Source organism: Odontomachus brunneus, unplaced genomic scaffold, assembly GCF_010583005.1.
Source record: "Odontomachus brunneus isolate Ranch 3 - 2012 unplaced genomic scaffold, Obru_v1 Obru_scaffold_063, whole genome shotgun sequence".
In the NCBI taxonomy this organism is placed as follows: domain Eukaryota; kingdom Metazoa; phylum Arthropoda; class Insecta; order Hymenoptera; family Formicidae; genus Odontomachus; species Odontomachus brunneus.
Genome location: NW_022639513.1, coordinates 511,189 through 525,714, shown reverse-complemented (window position 1 = coordinate 525,714; position 14,526 = coordinate 511,189). Strand labels below are relative to the sequence as shown.

At 31.8% G+C, this 14,526-nt stretch overlaps 2 protein-coding genes across 2 annotated transcripts in view; one reads left to right on the top strand and one right to left on the bottom strand.

Annotated features, from left to right (window-relative positions):
- Window positions 1-406: 406 nt before the first annotated feature.
- Window positions 407-12,176, bottom strand: LOC116846347 (dihydropyrimidine dehydrogenase [NADP(+)]). Its single transcript, XM_032820053.1, has 16 exons — window positions 11,918-12,176; window positions 11,159-11,269; window positions 8,249-8,581; window positions 7,216-7,524; window positions 6,593-6,919; window positions 5,567-5,777; window positions 5,013-5,197; window positions 4,194-4,409; window positions 3,947-4,111; window positions 3,574-3,726; window positions 3,386-3,506; window positions 2,760-3,019; window positions 2,044-2,220; window positions 1,628-1,852; window positions 822-979; window positions 407-728 (listed from the first exon to the last, which is right to left on the bottom strand). Exons 1-16 carry the CDS (start codon window positions 11,960-11,962, stop codon window positions 656-658), a joined length of 3,069 nt encoding a protein of 1,022 aa, XP_032675944.1. The 5' UTR covers window positions 11,963-12,176; the 3' UTR covers window positions 407-655.
- A 1,569-nt stretch (window positions 12,177-13,745) lies between these two features.
- LOC116846348 (odorant receptor Or1-like) overlaps window positions 13,746-14,526 on the top strand; it is a 4,318-nt gene continuing 3,537 nt past the window's right edge. The window contains exon 1 of the mRNA XM_032820054.1: window positions 13,746-14,422. Within this exon, the coding sequence (XP_032675945.1) occupies window positions 14,144-14,422 (279 nt within the window). The 5' untranslated portion in view covers window positions 13,746-14,143. The remainder of the gene's footprint in view (window positions 14,423-14,526) is intronic.

Below are 14,526 nucleotides of genomic sequence, written 5' to 3'. Positions count from 1 at the left end.
TGTTTAAATTAAGTAATTATTCTCTAAAATTAAATAAAGAAATAAAGAAATAAAGAAATAAAGAAATAAAGAAATAAAGAAATAAAGAAATAAAGAAATAAAGAAATAAAGAAATAAAGAAATAAAGAAATAAAGAAATAAAGAAATAAAGAAATAAAGAAATAAAGAAATAAAGAAATAAAGAAATAAAGAAATAAAGAAATAAAGAAATAAAGAAATAAAGAAATAAAGAAATAAAGAAATAAAGAAATAAAGAAATAAAGAAATAAAGAAATTTAAATATTTCTTTGATTTAAATATTTTTTTTAAATATTTAAATATTTAATATATAAAAGTAAATTTAATAATATATATTTAAATATTTTCTTTATTTTTTATTTAATATTTAAATATTTGTTTTAAATATTTCTTTAATTTTAGAAGATAATTATTTAATTTAAACAAATATATTCACAGTTGTATTCAAAAAAACGTTTCTTGAAATTAATAAATTCTTTTCTCAGTGTTCTTTGTTTTATTTATCACTCTTTCGTTTACCTGTTATCAATATATTTCATTTAATTTTCGACCGTTCCCTAAATGTTCGCAAAAAGATATATCACGGATTTTAAAATAAATCATCCGATGTCTCTTGAAGTCACTTGAAAGTAATAGTCTAGTATAACTCGATCGTATTTTTCAGCGGCACGCCTCTTTTAATGTAGTGTGGTATCGTTTTAGGAACCATGCTAAAAGATAAAAATGGCAATAAAATTTGTTGATTATAATAATCAGGGATAAAATTAAGACTGAATGTGTATCAATTTGTATTTTGAACTCACGTGATGCAGTCGATAATCGGGCATACGGATAAACAAAGTGTGCAGCCCGTACAATCGTCCGTCACTTTAGGGATGTGAGTGTCAGAGTCGAAGGTGATCGCTTGGTATCCAGAATCCGCGCAGGCCATGTAGCACTTCCCGCAATTAATGCACATATCCTGAAAAGAACGACAGATCTTTAGCACTCAGTAAACAAGAAACGTTAGATTAGCGCCTTGAGATATTTATTTCATGTGTGACTCTTGAACATTCCGCTTAACAATATCAATTCTTATAAGATTTTATATATATATATTAAATTAAGTATTAATATCAAATAAATAAATATATATATATATATATATATATATATATATATATATATATAATGAAAATTGTTAAATTTAAATTATTAAATATTTATTAATATTAAAAATTAATATATTTTCTAAATGTCCCAAAAAATACTATCGTATAATACGATCTTCTCAAACATTTTAGAAACATTGAAATGTCAAAGTTGTTCGTAATGATATTGATATAACGCAGAAAAGCTGCATACCAGAAGACATCACACGTTACTGAATATGTTAGTAACGTGTGGTGTAATAACGTTTTATTGATAATTACTATATAACGCAACGTCTAAAATCGGGACATAAGACATCTAAAAGGCGTTTTAAAGACGTCTCTCAGATGTTGGAATATAAGATGTCCCTAAGATGTCTTTAAGACGTCTTTAAGACGACTTATGTCCCGATTTTAGACATTGTGTTGTATGGGTTTTATGTTCACGCGACAGATAAAAGAGGTATCACTTTACGTACATCATCGATCAAGGCGACGACTTGCTTCTTGTTGTCCAATTCTTTGTAACTGCCGATATTGGTTAACGCTTTGCCGATTACTTCCTTAACACTAGGTATCGATGCAGTCGGTGCTGGAGCCGGTCGCGTTACTTCCACGACTCCGTCCAAAGGATTTGAGCTTGCTTTCAGCTCGGCTATCTTCTTCTCGCGCAGCTTTTGATATTCGCCGAAATATGGCACATTCTATAGAAAGAAAATTAGACTAGATACAACGAAAGGACAATTTGAAAAAATGTCACAGGCGTCAAACAAGTAAGATATGACGATTTTTCGATGGAAATAAGAATGCTGACGTAGTTAGCACTTACATTTATCGACTACTAATGCTTCGCGCTCTAAAATCAACGATTAAATGATAAAAACGTAACACTTACTTTGCCAAGAGCATGTTGCAAGGAGACAGGCTTGCCTTTCTGATGTTTAAACGTCGGTGGACTCTGACCATCCCAATCCTTTACGTGCGCTAGACTTTTCAGGTATAATAACGTTTTCAAGCCGGTCACATAATCGTCTATTAAAGTGAAGTCTTGATTCTGAATAGCGCTGCCGATCTATGTATTTTATATATGTATGAGTAATGTTCCATGTAGGTTTCTAATCATTTAATTTAATAACAAATGAAATTAAAAGTAGGATATACAATCAACAAAAATTTCGTTATAAAGATTTATAAGAACCGAACGCAGATTCAAAATGCGTATGTTATAAATAAGAATAATTTGTCTTAATATAACAAGTTAATCATAAAAAAGCATGAAATTTATACTTTTTTTTATACATTGGAAAGAATCCAAATTAGGAACGTTTATAATATTGTAATATTTTATCATGTCTGTTTCGTTGTTATATTTACTCATTATATTTAATCATATTTACTCAAGCATTTACTTATATTTGTAATATAATCAAAATATATGGACAAAATCCGTATATAATCGTATATAATGATATATATTTTTATATATGATTATACATAAACTTTTTTCCCCGAGTCGCGTTCGGCTCTACTAGGCCTTAGTAACGGCATTTAATTTAATCTCCGGATTCCTGTCTCAATAATATTCGGGTAAAGCCGCAAAGTGTAACTTACCTGGACGACCGTTGCACCACAATGTAAGAACTGCAGGACGGTGTCAGCTGAATCGATGCCGCCGATACCGAGTATTGGAAATCCAGGAATCTTCTGCGAGATCATCGAGACAGCTCTCAGAGCTTGGGGTCTGGTAGCATTCCCCGATACTCCACCATACGTGGTGAATTTGGAGTCAACCGCCGGCCACGGCGTTGCGTCAGAACGCAACCCCATTAATCCTTGCACGGTATTAATCGCGGAGACGCCGTCAGCTTTGCCTATATCGAGCGTCGTATGAATTAAGTAGACATAGATCTTTTGCACTAATCTAATACACTGAGAAAAAAATTTACTAAATTTCAAAAAACGTTTGTTTGAATAGTTTGTAAAGATATTTGTTTAAATTAAGTAATTATTTTCTAAAATTAAATAAAGAAGTTTTAAATATAAATTTGTTTCTTTAATTTTAGAAAATAATTACTTAATTTAAACAAATATCTTCACAGTACTATCGAAACAAACGTTTTTTGAAATTTAGTAAATTTTTTTCTCAGTGTAAATATCTTTGAAGAATAAATCTTTATCCTCCTTTTTTTATTCATTAAAGTGTGTCTCGATTCAATTTTGCGGAAACTTTCAATTACCCTCGTAAGCTGCTTTGGCAATCGAAACTATGTCGGTGATATTGGGTGTTAATTTCACGAAGAACGGTATTTTCACGGCTTCGCGAACCCATCTGGCGATGTTTCTAACCAGTTCGGGATCCTGCAATCCAAATCAGTTGCAATAACTCAGTCTAAAATTTTTATTTCTTAATTCATGACAAGCACACCTGTCCACAAGCCAGACCCATTCCGGACTCTCCCATACCATGAGGACAGGATAGATTCAATTCCAAAGCATCAGAATCGGCTGCTTCAGCTTTCTTCGCCAGTTCGATCCAATCCGCTCTGTTGTACGTACACATGATACTTGCGATAACGATCTACGCAAAGATATATAACAAATATCAAATAGCTAAGAGATTATCGTCACATCAACCATTAATTTATAATTATATAATTTCCTCGCGCGCGCTAATGTATTTTATAATTTCATATCATATTAGTGTAATAATAAGATAATAAATATAATAATAAATAAATCGATAATAAATGGATATAAATAACAAAAAATTAATGCAATCAGAGAAGTAGTATACGTACTTTTGTGGGGAAGTCCCGTTTCAATTCCGTAATACTTCTGCACCAATAATCAGAGGTTTTCTCAGATATCAGCTCGATGTTTAAGAAACTACCCTGTGCGGGTCCATAATGATGACCAGACGTCGTGCCTTTGATGATGCGCGGCGACACATTGGTGACATGATCCTAAGAGTCGAAAATAAATTAAAGAAACGAAACATCACTTGATATTATTTTGTAGTCTGACAATGATTATTTCGTTAGGTACTTTGTCCAGGGAGAATGTCTTCGTGACTGCGAAAGCCCAACCGGCCTCGAAAGCGCGTCGAATCATCGCACTGCTTGTGCAAGGTGGTGCAGAGGCTAAACCGAAAGGATTCTCGAATTTCATGCCGCACATTTCGACGCTCAAGTCGACCTCGTCAATGGCAGTATGGAATTTGGGTAATTGCGGGGTTTCTGGTACCGTTAAACCGTGGGATTCCTGAAAAAGAGATATGAAAGAGTTGCTTTGTTAGTGATGTAAATTATTCCGCTAATTTTGAGGAATAAAGAAGCAAACAAATATATATGAATAAAATTTCACTTTGTATAACCTGCAACTGCACTGAGATGTAAGTGCCGATACAGGCGGATTTGTTTATATTACATGAAGATAAAAGTACCAATTTTCGCACACGTATCTAATTCTGAACATTCTTATTGTTTTGAATTTTAAATACGAATATTTAAACTTTTAACATAAAATATGTACGGTCAATACTTGTATATATATTTTATGTTGAAAGTTCAAATATTTATATTCAAAGACCAAAACAATAAGAATATTCCGGATTATGCCGGACATCGATACTTTCATTTTATTTATATTACCTATTAGTTAATTTCTTTAATTTTTTTATTATTTAATTTATTTTACCTCATTTATATCAAACTTGTCGTTACCTGAATTCATTCGTCATTTAACGATGATGTTCTAACAACGTTTAGTTTCGAATAAAATTCTAAACTTTCGCAAAATTCCAAATAAATAGTTTGCTGTAATTATTACAACGTAATATTATAATGAGAAGTAAATGACACGCACCTGTATGTACTTGTGAATATACCATGCAGCTGTCTTCCCGTCATTCACGGATTCCACGGTCGTCTCAGAGACGCCGGCAAGGTCTCCTCCGCAGAACACACCTGGCACGGACGTCGTCATTGTGGTCTCGTCCACTTCCGGCAAGTTCCACTTGTTCATCTTGACGGGCGCCATGGCATGCTTGACTGTTTGCATAATATCTCGTTATTTGTCTGAAATCTCTCTTTTATTTGCTTTGTTCTCGATTGATGAACAATTACCTTTTTAATTGATTATCATATTTAATTGACGGTTAATATAAGTCAATTCAATCGAATGGTGATTGATATGAACATTGATATGAACTTCAATTTCAGTGTTTAACTAATACGACACATCAGGGGGTTACGAGTTACTAATTATCTTTCTAATTAATTATCGTGTTTAATTGACGGCTAATATAAGCTAATTCAATCGAAGACGTTCAATTGACAATCTATTTCAACAAATTCAATTGAAAACCGTTCGATTAGTCGTAGTTAAACACTAAAATATTGATTAACAAAATCGCTCACCAGAGGTATCGTACAATCCTGAACCGAAAGCCGAAATCACAAAGTTCGCTTTCAATTTGAACATTTGTTCTTCGTCCTCTATCCATTCGCCATTCTCGTCCTGCTCGGTCCGACAAAATTCAATTCCGACGATCTTCTTGTTGCGAAGGATGACCCGTTTCGGCGATTGAAAAGATATGAATTCGCATTTCTCGTCTTTCGCTAGATCAACCTGAAAATGATTTCTGTGTTTTCAAAGTTTCATATTTTAACAGTATTAAACTCTAATGACCAATTTTTAATAGTAACACACTTATAAGTTCAGATTTAAATTTCAACTTTGTTTAAATCACTGAGAAAAATCGGCTCTTAAACTTCTAGAATTAATTCTTTGCGGTCCTATGTCAAGTATACCTTGACACTGCGTTTCTAGTCAATTCTATAAACCAACATTTCATTAATTAATAATATACATAATATAAATATATTATTGTAAATATATGTGTCGCAAAGTTGTGAAAATATTATTTAAATTTTTTTCAATTTAATAATTCTAATAACTTGAACAAATGTTTCAATTTAACTAATTAACAATTAATTCAAATAAAATCAACCAAAGTATATTTAATTCACGATTGATTTCAGTGAATTCAACTAAAGACAGTTAAAGAAGGGTCTTCGATTAAATTTGTTCAAATCGATTGTCCATTGAACCATCTTCGTTTGAATTGGCTCATATTAACCGCCAATTAAATATGATAATTAATTAAAAAGGTAATTAATAAGTTGCAACTCTGATGTGTCGTATTAGTTAAATATTGAAATAAATGTTAACTATACGGTATTATTGCGACATAAATGAATTTCTACAGACTAGCTGAGAAGAGAACAGTCATACACAATTCGCATAGCAAATAATGTTAAAGGTCTTTCAATTGCAATTTTTAAATTCTCAGGCTTCTAATTCAGAACGAATGTAATGTCACAATGTTATGTAAAAATTCAACTGATTAAAGTTATCGTTCTATAATAACAATTGATGATTACCTCTTCTGGAACTGCTCGGATATTGGTGAAACCTTTCCGGAAAACTACGAACACCTTCCTGGCTCCACATCTGAGCGCGGAAGTGGCGCAATCAAAAGCGGTATCTCCTGCACCGAGAACGATCACGTTGCCACGAAGAGATGGTAGTTCCTGATAACTCTTGCAAGCACACATCCCCGGTTTGCTGCTTTTTGCAACAGCAGGCAGAAAATTCTTCGAAGTGAAGAAACCCATCTCCGGCGTAAGATTCTCAAAGATCGGTATACTATTCGGCTCGGGTAAGCCGATTCCTAGGAAGATCGCTTTGTATCCAGCATTTTGCAGTCCCTAAATTATCTCAGATGTTTATTATTTGTGTTGCTAACATTAACCGAAAATTATATAATATTCATTTCTTTAATGAACAGTACCCTTATAGAAATATCATATCAAGAATCATTGATAATTACTTATTATCCAGTATTTTTAATACTGAAAATAAGTAATTATCAATGATTCTTAGTATGATATTTCTATAAGGGTAGAAAGTAAACATTTTTGTTATAAATTTCACGTTGCATTTTTTTACTCATAAAACTACATTCTTTTGCAACACTTTCATTTTACACGAAAATTAATTTTACCTGTATCGTAAGATCGTCCTCGCACAATGATCTCCCTAACTCGATCTTCACATCTAAGTCCCTGACGAGATCAGCCTCAAAATTGACGACGTCGTACGGAAGTCTGTACTGCGGTATTTCAGAGGAGCTTAATCCGCCAATATACTTTTCTCTCTCGAAGATAGTAATGTCGTCGTAGCCGAGTCGAGCGAGAAACGTCGCACAGGAGAGAGAGGCTGGCCCGCAACCGAGCATGGCGATCTTCGTGTTCGCATGAGGTACCGTTTGATTAGGTATTCTGATTTGTGGAATATTCATCCGTTTGAAAATCTGAAAGGGCAATCGATATATAACAATGTTACGCGCATTTATGTAATACATTTTACATTATATTCGTCATATGTTCTAATGAAAATTTTTGAGAAATGTAAATATATCAATTATTTTTGTATTAAAAAATAGTATCAAAACAGACATCGGTTGCGTCCAGCAGAAGTCAGCGCTTAATATTTATTGTCTTTGATTAATTGTTATTTTGAATTTATCAAAGATATAAAAAATATATAAAATATAAATATACTTTTAAAACAATATATAAAATATATAAAATATAAATATACTTTTATATTTTCGATACTAATATTGTGCGTCAATCAATTAAATTTTTAAATGTCTGAAATCATCGCCAATCAATAATGAAAATTAATCAATTCTCATATATGTAGTAAAAAATAATTTAATCAATTGATAGCATTAATTATTAATCAGTGTATATTTAATCGAATCAAAGTTTGATCAATAATTACTGTCATCAGTTATTCGTGATTACATGTATGATGATTGATTAATTTTGATAACTGACTTGCCGACTATTTCAATAAACTTTTAATCGATTAATGCCTAATACTGTTTGACATATCTAGAAAATATAAAAATATATAAAATATAAATATACTTTTATATCTCTTTGATAGATTCAGAATGTCTGACAAAAAGTCCATATATATATTTTGATTCCTGCTGATTACAATCAATGCTATACAATATCGTGTACATCAATCGCGAAGTGTTGAAGACCGCCGATGTTGATCGGTCCCTCCTCAGTCGCGTAGAGATTGCATCCGCCCACGCAAAGGTCGCTGGTCGGGCAAACCATGCCGCAGGTGAGACCAAGTGGATTGTCAGAGAGAATCGCTTTGGCTGCGCCATAGTAATTTTTATTAGAGATGGAGGTGATGAAGGACTTGATATCCAATTGCGTCGGGCAGGACTTTTGGCAAGGAGCGTCGACGCACTTTAAGCAACGCGCCGCTTCCTTCAAAGCTCCACGCTCGCTCAGAGTGGTATGCTTGATGTCATCGAAATTCTTTGTCAAAGACACGCAACTCTGAAAGAGAAATAAGAAATTTTAAAGTAGTTCTCGATGAACTAGTGAAATATTATTTCAGAGCATTTTGTACTGTTTCGCCTATTATATAAATTTACGATATATATGGTTATATGTCTTGCACGCAGATCGAGAGTGTTGATTTTACGAATTATATCACAGATGCCATAAAAATTTTAATCGTCAGCTGCAGATAACGAAAACAAAATATCAAATCCAATTTAGATTACTATCAGCTGATAATTCTCTAATCTTCTGCCTGATGAAAAAGTTTATATATAAATAAAAATAAAATTTATATATAAAAATATATATGATTATGTATCATTGTATATAAATGTATCATTATATATAAATGTATCATTATATATAAATGTATCATTATATATAAATTTTTTTTATCCATACATGTGACCTTACATATCTAATTATATATGTCCATGTATAAAACAAATACTTTTGAATGAAAAAAAGAAAGCATAATTTGATTCAATTAAATGCCGACATCATGAGCTACCATAAACTTAAGCATTTACTTCAATTATATCTCTACAACAGCATTCTTTTCAATGTGAACATATATTAATTATACAGGGTGTTTCAGACCACCCGTATCACCCATTTAAAATAAAGGGATCAACATTTTATTAAAAATTCAAAATATTTTTTCACTAAGTCGAACACGCTCTATTAAATGGTGCTATATTCAACTTCCACTATTGACCGGAAGTGGGTTGTTTAGACCGGAAGTTTAGTTTTTTAAATGGAATACTCTATTTTTTTGCAGATGTAGATTCTACGATAAAAAATACGAAACTTATGTTTGAAACATTTTTTTCCGAAAATGTGTCCACCGATCTTGAAATGACATCGACCTTGAAAGTTTATCAGCTACCAAACCTCTTAAGAACTTTCTAGCCACAGTATGATAGTCGCCTTCGTATGATTTGACTTTCTAACATACTCCAAATACCGAAATAAGTACTTCTACTTAAGTATCTTACTTTCAATTCTTCGTGTACTCCAATCATATTCCAATCATACAAAAGTTTCTAAAAGTGGACTGACTAAGGTTGGAATCGGGACAATAAAATGAACTTTTCAATCAAACATAATTTTATTATTTAACTTTTCGTTATAGTCGGAATTTAGTAACAAACTTAACATGTAAAAGAATTGATACTTGTCTTTTACATAATGGAGCTCACATTAAACATTTAGCCTAGACAAGATTTACTAATTGAATAAAAATTATATACATGTTAAGTTTGTTACTAAATAAATATTAAGTTTGTTACTAAATTCCGACTATAACGAAAAGTTAAATAATAAAATTATGTTTGATTGAAAACTTCATTTTATTGTCCCGATTCCAACCTTAGTCAGTCCACTTTTAAAAATTTTTGAGTGTGATTGGAGTACACGAAGAATTGAAAGTAAGATACTTAAGTAGAAGTACTTATTTCAATACTGAATCTGCAAAAAAAGAGTATTCCATTTAAAAAACTAAATTTCCGGTCTAAACAACCCACTTCCGGTCAATACTGGAAGTTGAGTATAGCACCATTTAATAGAGCGTATTCGACTTAGTGAAAAAATATTTAGAATTTTTAATAAAATGTTGATCCCTTTATTTTAAATGGGTGATACGGGTGGTCCGAAACACCCTGTATATGATCATATGATTACTATATATGGACAAAATCCATATATGAACTTTTTCTCTCAGGCTATCTTCTCTATATTAATGTATACTTTTCACATTCGAATATTTTTCGCGTCGTCTGCAAGCGCGATTACGATCTAGGTAAACATTGTAAATAGAATAAGATTGCATAATATGGTTGCAAATAATTTCTAAAATAATGCATTACGCAAATCGTAACTTTCTCGGTCGAATTACTTTGCGCGTAATAAACAGGGTGTCCCACCTAAATCAGGTCACCTAAATATCTCTATCAATTGTGATGATACAAAAAAATATTTTATACGTAAATTGAATGGTATGAAGAAACCAATATGTTGCAAAAAATATTATTTTTTTTAAATCATATATATTTCGGAGTTTTCAAAATCATCGACTTTTTGCATATAAATGCATATTTTTTTTATTGCATTATGTAGCTGATGTTAAAATATGTTCAAATATGTACATGACATTAACTTTAACTGACGAAAATTAAAATGAAATTAGTGCTATTGCACTACAAATGACCTCTGAAAGCCTTAAGACTTAATCATTTCCAAGCAATTTATCAGTTTATTGATCTATCATTCGTGATGAGTTACTCAAAGCAAGAGAAAATTGAAGGAGATATTTAGGGGGGACACCCTATATATTTCGAGAAAATATCATATAGTAAAATACGATAAGTGGTCATAAATCTTTCATATCAAATCATATATTATACGTATCGCCAAAATTGATGACATTTTTTCTCGGTCACTATATCTAAGCAGATAATCAAGACCTTGAAATATCAACTTCGATTAAATTATATTGTATCGAACATAGCTCTGGTATATCTATATATCTTAATTTCGTCGAAGCAATAAATGCAATCTAAACGATCTTACTCCACATTTATCGTAGATGTTTCTCTTCCAATGCTGTTTATTTTGTTTGGTGCGCGCCGATGGTACAAAATTTGTGTGTCTCTTTAACCTTGGATTAATGTCCAGCAGACTCTGAAAATTGAGATTAACTATTGATTATAAACATTGATTAAAAACATAATGTCAATAATGTCATAGTTCTTATTGGGTGAAGATAATAACAGTTCAAAAGATAATTGAAAGATATGAGAAGTAACATTAAAAGAACATAAAAAGACATCACAAGTTGATTTTATATATTAAAGTATTGTTAAAATTGATATCAAATGTAAAAGATTCAAATTTTAAAATATCCTTAAGAAGTTTTTATAAACGTTGTTAATTATAAAAACAAAGTATCAATATTGTTTTATCATAGTTCTCTACGAGTCAAGATAACAATAGTCCACAACACATGCAATACATGCAATGTATACATGCAACAGTTTAAAACTAATTTAAAAATATAAAAGATAACATTAAAAGAATATAAAAAAACATCACAAATTAATATGACACACGGAAAAAAAAATTTGGTTGAATTAACCAAGTATCTGGTCGAATATAAACGATCCAGAAATTCCGATTGAAGTAATTAGAATTCTGTTTAAGTCAACCAAAAATCTTATTACCTTAAATAGAATTTGGGTTATTTGCCAATATTTTTTTTTGTATTTTACGGAATTTGAATTACAGATGTCGAAATGTGTGACGTTCTGCGAGTCTAGAATTTACACTTACCTCGATATCAGGCACATCTTTGCTTAACATTGACAACGATGCCATATCTCACGTAACGTATTACCGATTTGCACTATTATGTAACAAGTTTACGCGGCGGATTGCTGCGGCAAACAAAATTCTTGGAATGCGGCAGGTTCGAAGTGACAGGTAACTGAAACAACTCGCCTCGAGTTTACCTGCCGCAGAGAGCGCGACAAATGTTGCCGAGATACTGATAGGCACTTGAGATGGAAAATCTGACTGTCCACTCAGACTGCGCTGACTGGTGCGCGTTCACATATTAGATATGACGTGTGCTGATAACTTGTAATGTACATTAATGTACACAAGATAAATAACTTGGAAAAACATCTAGCAGGCACTGAATATGTATAAAGATACTATATGTATATCACACTATACACACTATGTATAGAGAGTGATTTTTTGCTATCACAACATTCCAAAGAAATGGGATCGACTTGTTTAACACGACCCAGACAAATTTCCGAAAGACACATTATTCTTTTAAATATGATATTTTAAGCTTTCGCGAAACATCGGAATCAAACAAAGAAGAATCCACGCGGCTCAAACTTGGAAACCAAATCTAATATTCTTCTAAATATCTTTTAGAAATTTGACTGTTTCGAGATATTCTTATCGTCATTTTATTATTTGATATCTACAGCAAAATATTTTAGGGCAGAAAAATACGGAGGAAACTTTATTCGTAATTTATACAAGATGTATGTTTACCGTAGCAGTATTTATACAAGATGTATGTTTACCGTATCATCTGTATTTTTACCAGTTACAATAATTGGACAGGAAAATCTTTTAGATGCGATTAATCAGTTTTTAAATGGCAATAAAATGCAACAATAAAAAATGAAAACAAATAAATAATATAATACAAGCATAAAGAAATATAAATATAAATAATTAGATATCGTATTAATTAGGATATATAAACTTATATATCCTAATTGATACGATATATAAGACTTTATTATAATAGTTGAAACGTTGTGCTACAGAAAATGGATTACATCTAGAACATGTTCTGTGTTTTTGTAAACATTTAATATTATTCATTACATTATATTTCAAACATTATCGCAATTTTAGTCTGAATTTTTACTGTTAAATGTCAGTAAATATAACACTATAAGATAATATTGAATTTGTTTTGATTTTTTTTACAACATTATGAATAAAAAATGACATAGTTTCATTTAAGAAAATGAAAATAACCTTGATTTTCTTACGCAAAAAGTTTTCAAAAATTTAATTATTGCATCTTATTGCTGTTTAAAAACTACTTATTTATATCAAGAATTTTTTTGTCCGATCATTGCAACTAACAAAGAAATAGTGGATGTCGTTATAATGAACATGTTGTAGAAACGAGTTTCTATCTATAGAATAGGATACACACTTAATGGACTTACATTATCAAATCGTATAAACACTTACACTCATGCTTACGTTATGTGCAAGTTAAACTTTGAAAGTAGAACATCTTGCGACGATGTTCGAAATGAGCGAGTTTCGCATTAACTGAGTACTAGATATGTCAAATTGTAAAGTGTTATTCATATCCACACGCAATCATCACGTTAGAACGCTGTTTGCTTTATCTCGTCGTCCCACGGAAGTCTACTGTCTGCTTTGACAGCAGACAGTAGAAATTGCACGAAGTAATCTCGCGCGATTAATTATTTCTAATGTCCATTACACATCGATTGCTTTCGTAATTGTAGACAATTCAAATTTTAATAGGAAACGCGGCTCGTGAATTGCGTGCGGACACGACAGGAGCGGAGGGTACGTTTGATTACAAGCTTCAGCTAAAGCGGGTTTGCAATTTCTGTCTCAGAAATTCCGATGTAATTTCTTGTGAATTAGAGGACTGCGTCTAATATTACGAAAGCACATTAATTTTATCGATTCTAAGGACGAGAGAACATACGTTCTCATGGTACATTGTATTGCTTCGTCTCCGTAAATTGTTACGGAATTATCGTCGGGTTCGTGAGACAGAACGTCACATAATAAGAAGAAATAGCTGCAGTTTCACAAGTGACTTTTACATTTCTCATATATTAAATATAGTATGTTATATAAATTGTGCATACTGGAACATACTGGAACATACTGAACATATGATAAACAATTGATTTTTTAAACCAAATTCGAAGTATTCGTGAGGATTTTTGTCTTGTTTTCGGTCGGAAGACGATGTCTTCCAGTCGCGAAATAACGAAAGAACGAGGAACAATCGCGCCGAATTTTCACTTGCGGGTGAGCCTGTCGATCATCTACTTTTTAGGCACATGGCCACCACTTACGGGAAAGTATCGACCTCTGTATTTACTCTATACCATCTGTATCTTCACCTTCATGCTAGGTATCTTCCTCGTTACCGAAATAGCGAATATGCTCTTGAACTTGGGAGACCCTGCGAAGATCGTCGCAGGTGCGACTTTACTCATGACGAATTGCACCCACGCTTCCAAGGTAAACGCGATCATTCTGACCGTCGACAGTACTCTTAAAATAGTGGATATAAGTATATATATATATATATATATATATATATATATATATATATATATATATAT